This window comes from Diabrotica undecimpunctata, chromosome 1, assembly GCF_040954645.1.
Source record: "Diabrotica undecimpunctata isolate CICGRU chromosome 1, icDiaUnde3, whole genome shotgun sequence".
Classification (NCBI taxonomy): Eukaryota; Metazoa; Arthropoda; class Insecta; order Coleoptera; family Chrysomelidae; genus Diabrotica; species Diabrotica undecimpunctata.
In genome coordinates this window covers 30,797,877-30,811,056 of record NC_092803.1, presented here as the reverse complement: position 1 = coordinate 30,811,056, position 13,180 = coordinate 30,797,877, and the positions used below count along the sequence as shown (strand labels likewise).

The 13,180-nt window shown below is 33.1% G+C and overlaps 1 protein-coding gene across 1 annotated transcript; it reads right to left on the bottom strand.

Moving 5' to 3' along the window:
* Positions 1 to 2,936: 2,936 nt before the first annotated feature.
* Positions 2,937 to 3,317, bottom strand: LOC140436127 (uncharacterized). The gene has a single exon (XM_072524850.1). It carries the CDS (start codon positions 3,315 to 3,317, stop codon positions 2,937 to 2,939), a length of 381 nt encoding a protein of 126 aa, XP_072380951.1.
* Positions 3,318 to 13,180: the final 9,863 nt, after the last annotated feature.

The following is a 13,180-nucleotide window of genomic DNA, read 5'->3' as shown; positions in this document are numbered from 1 at the left end:
TCCAGATAAGATAAAGATTGCCATGATGATCGCCAACATTCGTAACGGATGGACACATCAAGAGGAATAAGATGAAAAAAAGATAAAGAGTTAGTAACGAGAAGAAACAATGAGCTTGTATGACTCTTACTTACATCTAATGCCTTTAAAACAGCGATTGTTTCTCCCAGAAAAATACTGCAAATTTAGGGAATCCGAATTGCATATTCAGATTTTCCAGTATAAAGGCCGCTGCATGTTCAATTTTAATATGCCCCCTAAAAATCTTGTTATAGCCAGTTTATTCTGATACCCGTTCTTGATACTCATAGGTTGTTAATCATTACGAGTTTATGGTACTCCTTGGATAGGTCGAAGTGATTTATCAATTGTGTTCGTTATGTAGGATAAGAACATGTCAGTTGCTCCAGGTCAAAACCATATCTCGTTAAACGTTCTTTAGGGGTGGATATTTTAATTCTTTAGAGCAATGAGTAGGTGAGTGTGTTTTGTAAAGAAGTGGGTAGTTTATGTTACTAAGGTTGGAAGACAATCAGTTTACTTCGGGTTAATGAATATTATATATGCAGCAATTTTACAGTATCTGCTCCCCAGGACCGGTTAGATAGCATTTTAAAAAGATTTATTTTAGATCAACAGAATACGTTAGCCATTAATCACAAATACAGGGTCACTACAGAAAGAAATAAAACGTAGATATGATCTAGCAAAAGTCGCCTTACGAAAGATGGCCAAAATATATGGAAGGACTCTCAAATTTCACGAGCTCAAGCTTACGCTTCACGAGCTAAAAATGAGGCTAATCAACTGTTTAATATTCCCAATACTGACATACAGATGTGAATTCTGGACCATACGACAAGCCGAAAGAAGAAAGATAGACGCCACTAACATGTTTTGTTGGAAAAGATTTATTACGACTTCTGTGGAGCGACCACAGGACAAATATTTTAATTTTAAATCAGCTAAAAGTCAGCACACGGCTATTCAGCAAATTCCATCTTCAACAATTAAAATACTTTGGACAATGTTGGAGAGTGGACACAGAAAAAATGGAGACTTATTATCCAAGGAAAAGTAGAAGATCGAAGATCACGGGGAATATCTCCATTAAAACATAGATCAATCAAATTACAGACATATGCAAAAGACCTATGAATGAGTTACAACAAGTGACCAGAGACAGAGATCTTTGGAGAGGGACAAGACAGTACATCACGATGACGACTACACTTCCTCCGGGAGGTGAGAATTAAAGGCAGAGAGAACAGTATACGACTAGGTTCTTAATATGTTCTATCCATGTTAGCTGACTGCCCAGTCTTAGGCCAAGAAAGTTGATGATTTCTACTTATTTTAGGTTAATACCATCTAGAGTTATTGTTGTTTTGCATTTAGTTTGTCTTTTGCTGAATACAGTGAATTGAGATTTATTACTTAAGAAAGTAAAACTAGTTTTTTTGGGATGAGTCTTCTAGTGTATGCAAGTAATGCAGTTTACACGTACTTGGAATACTTGTTCATGAAATTATTTACGAGGCAAGAGAGTTTTTCTGGATGAACCAGTTAAAAATGGTTTGTAAAATGTTGTACCTCCATACCTTCATGCAATATCAAATGCTTTATTTATATCAAAAAATATGGCAATAACTTTTTGTTGTATTTTCTTGTCATTTTGCAAGATATTGTCAATATCTACTAAGGCATTATAAGTCGATCTGCCTTGTTTAAAACCACATTGGATAGGGCCTAATAATAGGTTTTTTCAAGAATCCATATTAATCTGTTATTTAAAATTTTTTCCAGCAGTTTGCATTTATTATTTGTAAGAAAAATTGGTCTATAAGAAAAGGGTCAGTTTTTGATATGTAAGGTTTTTAAATGGCAATAATTGTTGACTTAAAGGGTCTACGAAAATTAATGTTTTTTAATTATATGATTGATATATTATCAGGACTTAATGAAATGTTTTTTGATTTATCTAGAGCTTCCTCAAATTCTACATATTATGTGATGGCAAAATTTAATGGAATATCGGTATCTTCTTAATATATTTCTGTCACTGTAAAATTAATATATTAGCCATTTTAGATAGCTGACTAAGAAACAGATATATTACTTTTTATGTCTGATGAGGACTCAGTAATATTGAGTTCTTAGTGTAATTTTGTTCTTAGTCTTGGTAATTGGTCAAGTGCAAATAATAGAATATTTTTAAATGATATCATATGCGTTATGTTATTTTCTACAATAAAGTTAGGTTTTTTTGAGTTTAAGGCATTTTGTATCGCAACATAACTACTACTACTTTATAACATCAGACGATGATCAGTTTTGGCGTTTAATCGTGTGTTTAGGTTTTAAAAAAGGGGTTGTTATAGTTGTCGTTTCTTGTATATCAGGTGAGGTGGCTATCTGTCTTTTGGTTGTGTGGAGGAGTACTTTGGTGTTTATTGGAGGAAACTTTTGTTTCTTTTGGTCTTTGATGTCTTTGATTATTTTTTCTTTTCTGTTTGTTATGATATAATCCATTCCATTTTTACACTGTCATCTGGGCTCATCCATGTTCATTTACGATGAGGCTTGTTATTAAAAAAAAATTTTCATGAATAAATTTTCCTAGTGTAAGAAGTTCAGCAGTATTTGCCCTTTTACAGCAATATTTGCCCTTTTACATTTCTTTCGCTATAGCATTACTTACCCATTGCTACTTCTCCATCATCTTGTTTAAACCCCATTTTCGGAATAAAGTCGCCCATTATTGTGTATTATGCTGGTCTGACATATAACGCTGTATCTAGGTCCTCGTAAAATTTTTCAATTTCTTCATTCGAGTGGGTAGTCGTTGGAGCAAATGTCTGAATTACCTTAAGGTTATATCTTGCATTTATTTTCAAGATAAGAGATACAATACTGAGGCTTATGCTGATATACTATTAACTTTCAACTATACTTTGTTTGTGCTTTCTGCGTATAATGAATCTTACTCCACCATTTGAAGTATCTTCTTCACCTCTAAAATGAAATATGTCCTGATTTAAGAGGAATTTGGGCTTCTCTTTTTCGTCTGATTTCACTGAGGCCAATGATATCCCATTTAATGTTTTCAGCTCTTTCTCCAGTTCCATAATCTTCTGGTATGATATAACAGTTCTAACATTGTATATAGTAAGATGAATTTGTCGCTCTTTGTAGTAGCCTGATTTTTTCCGGGTAATCTTAGCACCCTCTGCTTCAAACCCGTTCCAATTGCTACCTTGGTTGGGGGTGTTGGAGCCGTAGGGGACTTTGGGCCGTTCAGCAGTTTCATCTTTCATTGAAAATAACTTAAGGGGAAGGAAAAGGGAGGAAAGGGGGAGAAAAGGGTACAGAAAACAATGCTTTGGGTTTGGACGTGGTTTCTCCGGGGATGGTGGACTGGGGAAATCCATGAGCTCGCGTGAGGAGGTGTGCTATTTCTGAAGTAGATCTATCCCCTGCCGGGACCACCCACTACCCGCTTACCCAAAGTAACAAATACTTGGCGATAGAAGCTTAAAACATAGCTATATACAATATCCGGTATACCTATTCCCAAAAAAGTTATTCGAGATACAGTTTAAGTAATTTATGTGCTAAAAGCAGAAAATCTACAACGTTAGTACTGCATATTCTATTTTTGGAGATACGTAAGGAGAATAGTGTATTTTTCAGTTGTACTAAATTTCCCACAGCAATAATGTATTCACGATTTTTTACGTCACTGACAGTACTAGAGAGGGCAATATCTTTTGTTTCGATAGTTGTAAGAGATAAGAGCACTGACAGGACAATTCATTATTGGAAATATTCCAAATTAAAGTATGCAACTTATATTAAAATATGTAAAAATAGTAGGCTATAGAGATTGTAGCTCTAATAATTTATCGATTTTAAGAGCAGTCCATTATTTAGTTTTATCTAAAAATTGTAATTTTTTCGGTTTTTTGAATATATTTTTTAACTTTTCAAGCTTCTCTTTAAAAGTCATAAATAAGAACAAGAGGTTATCTAATTTTTTATTTTTCTAACTTGACCAAAACTACAGCCCTTAGTTTAAAGTTTTGTCCGATTACTATGCTTGACAACTAATCTAAGTTTCCGCAATTACTTTTTCAGTCATACGTAAAAAGAATCAGATAAGCACGTGAAACGAATGCAATGGAAGTTTCTTATTTCTTTTTCACCCTCTCTCTAAGCCCTTAAGTTTTAGCAGAAAATAGCTGAAGTGCTTGTTTATTTGAGGGTGTTCACGGGAACGTAAAAGTAGTCTCCAGGGATAACGACAGACAAACTTTTACTTTATTTACTTTTTATGATGCTGTAGAAAGGTATAAGCGCTGGTTAAAGATTTGCAAAATGGTAATTAGACAAGTTCTCTTCAACTCGAAGGAACTTTTTCTCCTTAAAATTTTACATTACACTCTGGTGTTGGCTAGTGCTCGGGATTTGCTGAATCCGTGCAAAAGTGATGTCGGGTACATTTTATTTTTTATACGTGTCGAGTAAAACAATTTCTTACTGTAATCCGATGACATTATTAGGCACATTTTGGTAGAGGAAATTCAGGACCCTTTGGAGACCATCGAAAAATGGACACCTTCAAATTTACCACCTTAAACATGTTAAGTAAAGTTTAGTGCTATAAAAAAAATTTAATTTTAGTAGCCTTTTGTGTGATATAGGTGAAATTGCTCTTTTAAAAAACTGTGGTAAACTGCAATGGATTTTATCCTCGACTCGTAGGCTTAATTTTGAAACCAATCCTGAGTTCATTTGTCTACAATAAACAAAATTTACAAGAACACAACCCTTATCTAAAAAACTTTATTAGTTATTACCATATCAGAATTACACATCGACGTACTAGCGGAGGAATATCAATTTTCGTATCTGCTGAAGTCTTTCAACGTAAACTCCACCTAAACACTGCATTAGAAGCTGTTGCTATAAAGTATGGTGTCCAAAACAAATTAAAATATATAGCTTACACATTTCTTGTTATTTTACATTGACAAGCACTGAATTAGAAAACTTAATATCTCAAATTTAGGGCACATTAATTATTATTGATGGAAATTATAATGCACACAATACTATGTGGGTTGGGTCTCCAAAAGTACATATTGTAAAGGTAACATAATTAAAGATGTTATTAATAATCCTGATATTAACTTATTTAATACAAAAAATAGTACATACTCCCATATCCCAAAATAAACCCATTACCAACTAGGTACACTCTAGAGAGCTTATTCGATAGCAGTTCTTTTCCAATCATCATTACTGTTTTGTAAAAAACCTAGAGGTCGCTGGTTAAATGAATTTAGAGATAATAATAAAGAAAAAAATGCAATATTTGACTGTAAATAAATTACGAAATTAACGGGTCTCAACCCATACTGTTGTCTGTACAAAGAATATAGACTTACCTTTTGAAATATTGATGTATTCGTGGCAGGCAGAAGAATTAATCGCGGTGCGTCACGACGCCAGCCGAGGCACAGAAAGAAGGACGCCCCGTTTTACTGTTCGCTGTTTCGGCGTTGAAGTCGAAGTGTCGATACTTAAGATGGTCAGAAAGAACCCTCTAACCGTTACGTGGTGGTCCGTATACCAAGAGGGTATACCAATAAATCACTCAATTGTATTGCGATTTTGAGTGGCGGTAATTTAAGTTAATTGTCACGGTAATACGATACTTTACTCTTATGTGTATTGGCGACACAAACATATCAAAAGAAGTCAAATTCTCCGTACTTAAAACATAATAAATGAGATAGCCAGTTTAACAATTCGATTTTACGAAATAACAGAAAGCAATATATTTTAACAAAATCGTTAGAATACACCATTGAATTAAATCACATTATAGTACAGCAAAAGAAAAATATTAAATGTAAAACATGAAAATAAATACCACATACTTTTATAAACAATTACTAACATTGCAGTCAAATTGGAATATACAAAAACGAGATAGAAAATATCATAATATTTTAATTGGAAACTCCTCAACCTAACTTTAAAAGGATGCACAGATATACTTAAACATCAAAATAACATAGACGAACATGTAGAACAAATTAAACATTGCATAGTTCCTTCGGCAGAGAAGTATATTGCCAAATACAAACTAAACCCAACTAAAAAGCACGTTCCCTGATTGAATGACTCATGTATAACATCAATTCAAGAAATCAAAAAGAATTTAAATAGATTTCTAAAATCTGGCACCATAGCTGACTTAGTACATTTTAAAAGCATTATGAACAAAAACTGATTAAAAAACAATATATACAGTGATTAGTGCCTTAACAACCTGCAAAATAACGCAAAAGATAGAAAACATAACAAGTTGTGAAATAAAAAGAGATGGAAGTAGTAGAGGTGAAAAATTGTCGATAGAAACCTCTAATTTACATTAAATTACATTAGGACTATCGACAGTTTCCCACCTTTAGACGTTAGCTTATGAGCTAGTTGACTTCAGTCATAATATTACAAGTATGACGTCGAATATTTACATTTTTGTAAAATCCTGGTACGGACATGTCCGTACCAGGTTAACCTCTTCTGTTCGATGTAGTCTATTATGTCGGAGTTCATTCCCATTCTCCTTTTAATCTCCATGTTATTTATTCTATCTCTTCTTGTTACTCTGCAGCTTCTCCTTAGGAATTTCATCTCTATTGCTCTTATTTTGTTTTTGGTTTTCTTATTTATTGTCCAATTTTCACACCCATAAGTGAGGATACTTCTTGTCATGGTATTATATATTTTTTTCTTTGTTTTCATGCTGATGTTTTTATCCCATAGTACCGGGTTCAATTTTCGTATGCAGTCTCTTGTTTGTCCTAGTCTATATTTTATATCTTCCTCCGTTGTTCCTTTGTTTGATATTATGAAACCTAAATACTTATACTTGTCTGTTTCTTTGATTTGTTTACCTTCGTCTATTTCTAGCTGTTTTATTTCTGTATTCTTCGTTGTAAGGTATTCAGTTTTCTTTAGGTTTATTTCCATCCCATTATTTGTATATTCCTGCTCCAATTTTCTCATCATAAAACTGAGGTCATCCTCGTCTTGTGCGATCGCTATTTGGTCGTCGGCAAAACTTAGCGTATATAGATATTCGTTCCTTACTGGTATACCCATTCCTTCGCACTTTCTTTTCCATTGTTTCAGGGTTTTTCCAGGAATATTTTGAACAGGGTGGGGGATGTGGAGCAACCCTGTAGTAGTCCCTTTGTCGTCTTAAATGGACTGCATATTCTATTGCCCGTTTAGATAGCTACTTCGTTATTCTTGTAGAGTGCTTTTACCGCGTTTATTAATCTTCGTGGAACTTCGATATCTTCCATTGCTTCCCATAGCTTGGTTCTAGGTATTGAGTCACATGCCTTTTTAAGATCAACAAAAGCCAGATGGACCGATTTATTTTTGGCTATTCTTTTTTCTATTAGTTGTTCTACCGTGTAAATGTGATCTAAGCATGCTTTCCCCGCTGTGAAACCTGCCTGGCCTTCTCCGATTTTATCTTGTATATATATTTCTAATTTTTCCTTTATGGTCTTTCCATACAGTCTGCCTATAGACGATATAATGCTAATTCCCCGATAGTTTTCGCAGTTTTTTCTATTTCCTTTCTTGTATATTGATGTCATATATACTTGGGTCCATTCTGCCGGTAAGTCTTCTCCATTCAGTGCTCTCTCAAACATTTTATGTATCATACGGAATAACTTTTCCGATCCGTTTTTTATCAATTCATTTGGTATTCCACCGGGACCTTCTGCTTTTTTGTTCTTTAGAGTTTTGATCGTTCTTTTTACCTCAGCTAGGCTTAATTCGATTTCGTCATGTGTGTAGATTTCTATTGCGTCTATTTCTGATTGTTTGAATTCGGGGCGGTCTTTGGTTAGCAATTTTTTATAGTATGTTTGCCATTCGTTTTCTTTGATTTGACCGATCTTGATTTTTTCTGTCTTATTTCTTTGGACCGACTTTAAGATGCGCCATGACTCTGAATTTCTCGTTCCTCCTATATGCTGTTTTATCTCTGTGCATGTTTTTTCCCATATTTCATTTTTTTCATTTGCCACTTTTCTTTTCACTTCTTTATTTTTTTTTCTGTATAGTTCCAAGTCCTCATAGTTTTTTGTGTTCAGTTATTTTATATGGAGTTTTTTTTTCTCTTTTATGCATGTTAGTGTGTCTTCGGTTAATTTCGTAGTTTGGTGGGTGTATTTTTGGACCACTTCTCCAAGAGCTTCTAGGGCTGCTGTTTTCATGCAGGTTTTTATGTGTTCGTATGTTTGTTCTTATGATTCATACCGAAACTCTTCTAGCTTTTGGTCCAATCTTCGCTTATATAGGTCGTCTTTTATTGAGTCTTCTTCTAATAAATTGATTTTGAATTTCTTTTCTTGTGTTGAGCACGTATTGACAGGTGTAGCTGGAGCCGTAACTTGGTCAGACTCTCCCTGGGTCGGTTTCTGTTGGGTTTATATAAAGGGAAATTCCATCCACGCGATTACTAGTTTGTAATCTGTGCCGCATTCTGCGCCTCGCTTTACTCTCACGTCTTTTATTTTTATCGAGCTTTCGTGGTTTACTATAATCAATAATATATCTCAATTTTCTTGTTTCTTGTGTCCAAGTGTATTTAAAACAAAACGCATAATAAAAAAGAGTAAACAAATTCAAATAATCAGTTTGCTAGCTGTATTACCAAAGATTGCCTAACTTAAGTATAGTCAAAAAAAAGGAGAATGAAAGGGCATTACACATCATACAAAATTTTAGCTTTCATCATTCAGGACAACGTCATTGACGTTTGGTGATGAACAAATCAGTGACATGCTTTTCCAATACTTTCTGAACTAATCAAATAATCCATTATTTCCAAAAGGAAATTGATGCTACTCAAAAAACTTACTCCTATACTCGAACTGTTCAACAACATCTGGTTTTCATAACAATTCCCATCACTATGGAGACCATCCCTAATGATTCCTATCAAAGAAGGCGATCAATCTCCAAATACGTTAAACTCATACAGGCCAGTTTATCCCATCTTTACATTGTATAAACTTCTATACAAAATGGTTAGTAAAAAATTACTTTAGTATTTTAAACAAAATAATATTTAAAAACAATGCGTGGAGCTACAAATTGTTACCTTTTGCATTAATGATGTTTCGTATCTTGAGAACGAGTTTCAAAGTGGTAATCGAAACGTCAAATAAACTTATTTTAAAACAAAAGTGGGGCTTATTCCCAACAAAAAATAGTAAATTACATTAAGATGCTATAAGAAAGTATTTCTTAATATTAAGTTAAATGTGAGAAAAATTGCTAATAGCCAATACAGATAATTTTTTATTATCAGTAGATATCTTACAATAGTAATAGCTAGTATTTAAAAAAAAATTATACAATGAAACAGTCATTTACACCCTAAAAATTAGTTTGCCCGAAAACTAATGAATTCGTAAAATATAAGTTCTTTTCTATCCTTATATTTCACTGGCCTTCATATAACTGTTTATTTCATAAAGATTTTAAATAATTTCAAACGGATGAGCGATCTTCTCTTATTTTCCTGTATACCATTGGTCCCCGTATTTCCAATAAACTAAAAGTTTTGTCCTATTCGCGGCATAAAAGGAGCTTGTTGGTTTCTGGAGATTTAAAGCGAAAACCTCAATCGGTCTTCGACTCAATTACTATTAGAGCACGTTGCTCAAATATCTGGAAAAGCAGTAAATGCTGGTCAGGCAGTTGCACAAATATTGGTGTGTAGAATGAACGAGATCCGGTTTAGTTCAGTTTAGTAAAACATTTAGGATTTCGAGACAGTAAAATAGAGACAGGGTTTGTGTGAGTTTCAGACAGAGACTTTGATTATAAAATGCGCTTAGAGGTAAAAATGTTTAATATGGAAAATTGTAAATTGCTCAATAAAAAGCTATATTCAATAAAAATATACAAGGTAATAACATAAATTAAATATATAAAATATGCTAAATTATATAAACTAAACAATATAAAGTAGTGTAAGATATTAATATAAGAATTTAGATAAGACACTTCTGTAGAACGAACACTAAAATTATTAAGCGAGCGGTTTACCCTATAAACCGACCAATTTTTTTCCTTTCAACTTTTTTTTTATAATAAGTGATATAACGTCACAACAACAATTCTGCATTTGATGTTTCTATTTTTGAGTAATCGATTATTGATTTTGTTCTATATAAATCAAGAAATTTTTCGAATTCTTTGGACATTCTTTTTATGTCTTCTTCTGTATTCTCGTCTTTGTTAGATGCCTGCAATTAAAGTCCTGACTGGAAGTTCGCACAGTCCTTAAAATGATTTATTTTTATTCACGAGAGAGCATCTGCATTTCGGTTAATTTTTCCTAATCGGTGTTCTATTTTGTAATTATATTCTTTAAATTTTAGGCTCCAGACTCTAAGCGGCTTCCGGGGTCTTTGATTGAAAAAAGCCATGTGAGAGGTCAATGATCAGTAATAAGAGTAAATTTGCGACCGAAAAGATGTGGTCTAAAATGTTTTACTGCCCATACGATAGCTAACAATTCTTTCTCTATTGTGGAGTATTTTCTTTCGGCACTGCATAATGTTCTTGAGGCATAAGCGATCAGCAGGTCTTTTCCTCATGTACCCTGTAACAAAATGGCTCTAATTGCGAATCCACTAACGTCGGTAATAAGTAAAAAGGGTTCTTCGAAATTTATATATATGAGTATTGGGTCTAACGAGATTTTAGCAAAATTTGGAATAAATCTTCTGTAGTAACTAAACCTAAGAATGATTTGATTTCTTTAGGGTTCTTTGATTCCGGGAAACTTTTTATGCATGACACTTTGGCATGGTTTGTTTTGACTACGTATTCTGTTACAAGATGACCCAGATATGTTACTTTTTTTGTCAGTCTTGAGATGTGCTCATAAATAGTGGCTGCTGAATAGATTATAATGTTTTCCATATGTACTAAACATCGTTCGTTTTGAATTCTCATGAGAATGTTGTCCACTGCTCGTTGAAAAGTAGAAGGGGCATTTCTTAAACCAAAAGGCATAAGCACAAATTCATAATATCCATTTTCAACTGAAAATGCTGTTTTTTGAATATCTTTTATCGAATAGAATAGAATATATCTTAAAATTCTGTACATATATTTAAAACTTGTTCCTTTTCTTCGGAATTTAAATGGTTAATTCTCAGTTGTTCTTTTATAATTTGCTCTCTGTCTATAATTGGATATTCACTGTGCTTTTGGCTGTAAGAAAAAATCGGCTCCAAGTCATCTACTTGGTTGAATGTTGATGTTCAAAAATTCGATACTTTTTGGTATTGCATTTGCATTGATGACGGAAGTAAAAAAGTCTTCATCTTCGTTTACGTGGACTAATGCATAAGGAATTCGGACTTTTTCTATTTCTTAAGATGACAAGATTGCGTCTGTATTTAATAGATTACAGTTTAATCTTAATATTTGTTCGGTGCGGCCATCAATCGTTATTTGGTTTGTTTTCTTTTACTATTTTTCTCTCTGGTCTAGAGATGTGTTAATATTTCCAGGAAATGAGCTATTTTTTCTCGGTGGATTATTTTCTGTAAACTTTTGTGTTTCTTGTCCAACTTTATGTAGGGTGAGGGTTTTAAAGTTTGTATGAAGTATTCTACTATTAAGGTGTATTACATATTCATAATGATCTAGAAAATGTAGACCTATTATACTATCAAAATCAATATCTAAATTGTAAATAAAAACTTTGTGAGGGTTACCTTCAGTAAAAGGAAAAAGGGCAGATTCTGTAATTAGCAGTTTTTCGTCAGTTATGCCTTGTATGGTTACTTTCTCAGGGAATCTATTTTGATAATTTCGTACAGTATTCTCTTACTAAAAACTTCTACTTCTAAAAACTGTGATTTCTGCACCGGTATCAATTAAAAGTTTAAAGGTATTTGTAGCGTCATGGATATAAATGGTTTGTTTGATTCGCAAGCATCTTAACATTTTTCTCGATAGACCTGATCATGGCTACTCCATTAGAAATTCGGATTGTAACGTTTATTTACCGATCCCGTCCACTCAGCTAATTCTATTCTGTATAGTGCAAAAAAACTTTATAATCACCTTCCAAGAGAAATTAAATCCGCAACACCTTCATTAAGTTTCGTAAGATGACAAAAATCTATCTCTCTGAAAGACCGTATTATTCAGTTGAAGAGTTTTTTAATGTATAACAAAGAAAGAAAATTAGTATTGTTTATAATTACATTTGGATGTCTCAAGCAGTGGCTACAATTTGTCTCATTTGTTGTCTGTACAAATTATGTAAGTGATATAATAATTTTACTAATTTAAAATTGTATTGTTCTGTTTTTTTATTATATTTGTTTTTGTTTTATACTTTTTGTACTTTTTTACTGATTTTTTTTTAGCTTTGTCCATAAAATTGTTTAATAATTTTCAGTGACAATAAAGCATATTTCTATTCTATTCTATTCTAGGGTACACGTAAACTCATCACCAATTTCCATAAATACCCTCGTACATAGTACAAACTCATCACCGCCATAAAAGTAGGGTTTTCAAAATAGACCCTAAGAGATTGGTAAACTGATCACTGGCCTACCTGCAGTCTGGATCAGGTATAGACCATAAAATCCCAGCAAACGGCTAGTTTTTGGTAATTTCACAGAATAATCCAAATGCAGATGTCTTAAATGCAACTGCAATTTATTGGTTTTTATTTGGGAATTCCACAAAATTCTATTGATAGCTACCTAAAATCATGCGAAAAGAAAAATTTCTCTTCATTTGCCCTTGTTTCTTCAACATGGATAGTGAACTGCTAATTTATTACGTCCTGAGCCAACGCGGACAAAAAATGATGGTTATCAATAATTTCAAATTTCAATTGATTGCGAAAGACTAAAAAAATCGAATTACCCTTTGTGAACTTGTGCGACGAAAGGGTGTAAGGCTAAATGTCATACAACTGGTGAGTAGAAATGTTATACCGTTTTTGTTTAGTTGTTTCGCACTGGTTTTCGCGAATCATCCTGATCAAACAGAAAAAAATCAGTGTAATTAAGTTCTTTAAGTTAACTGTATAAGA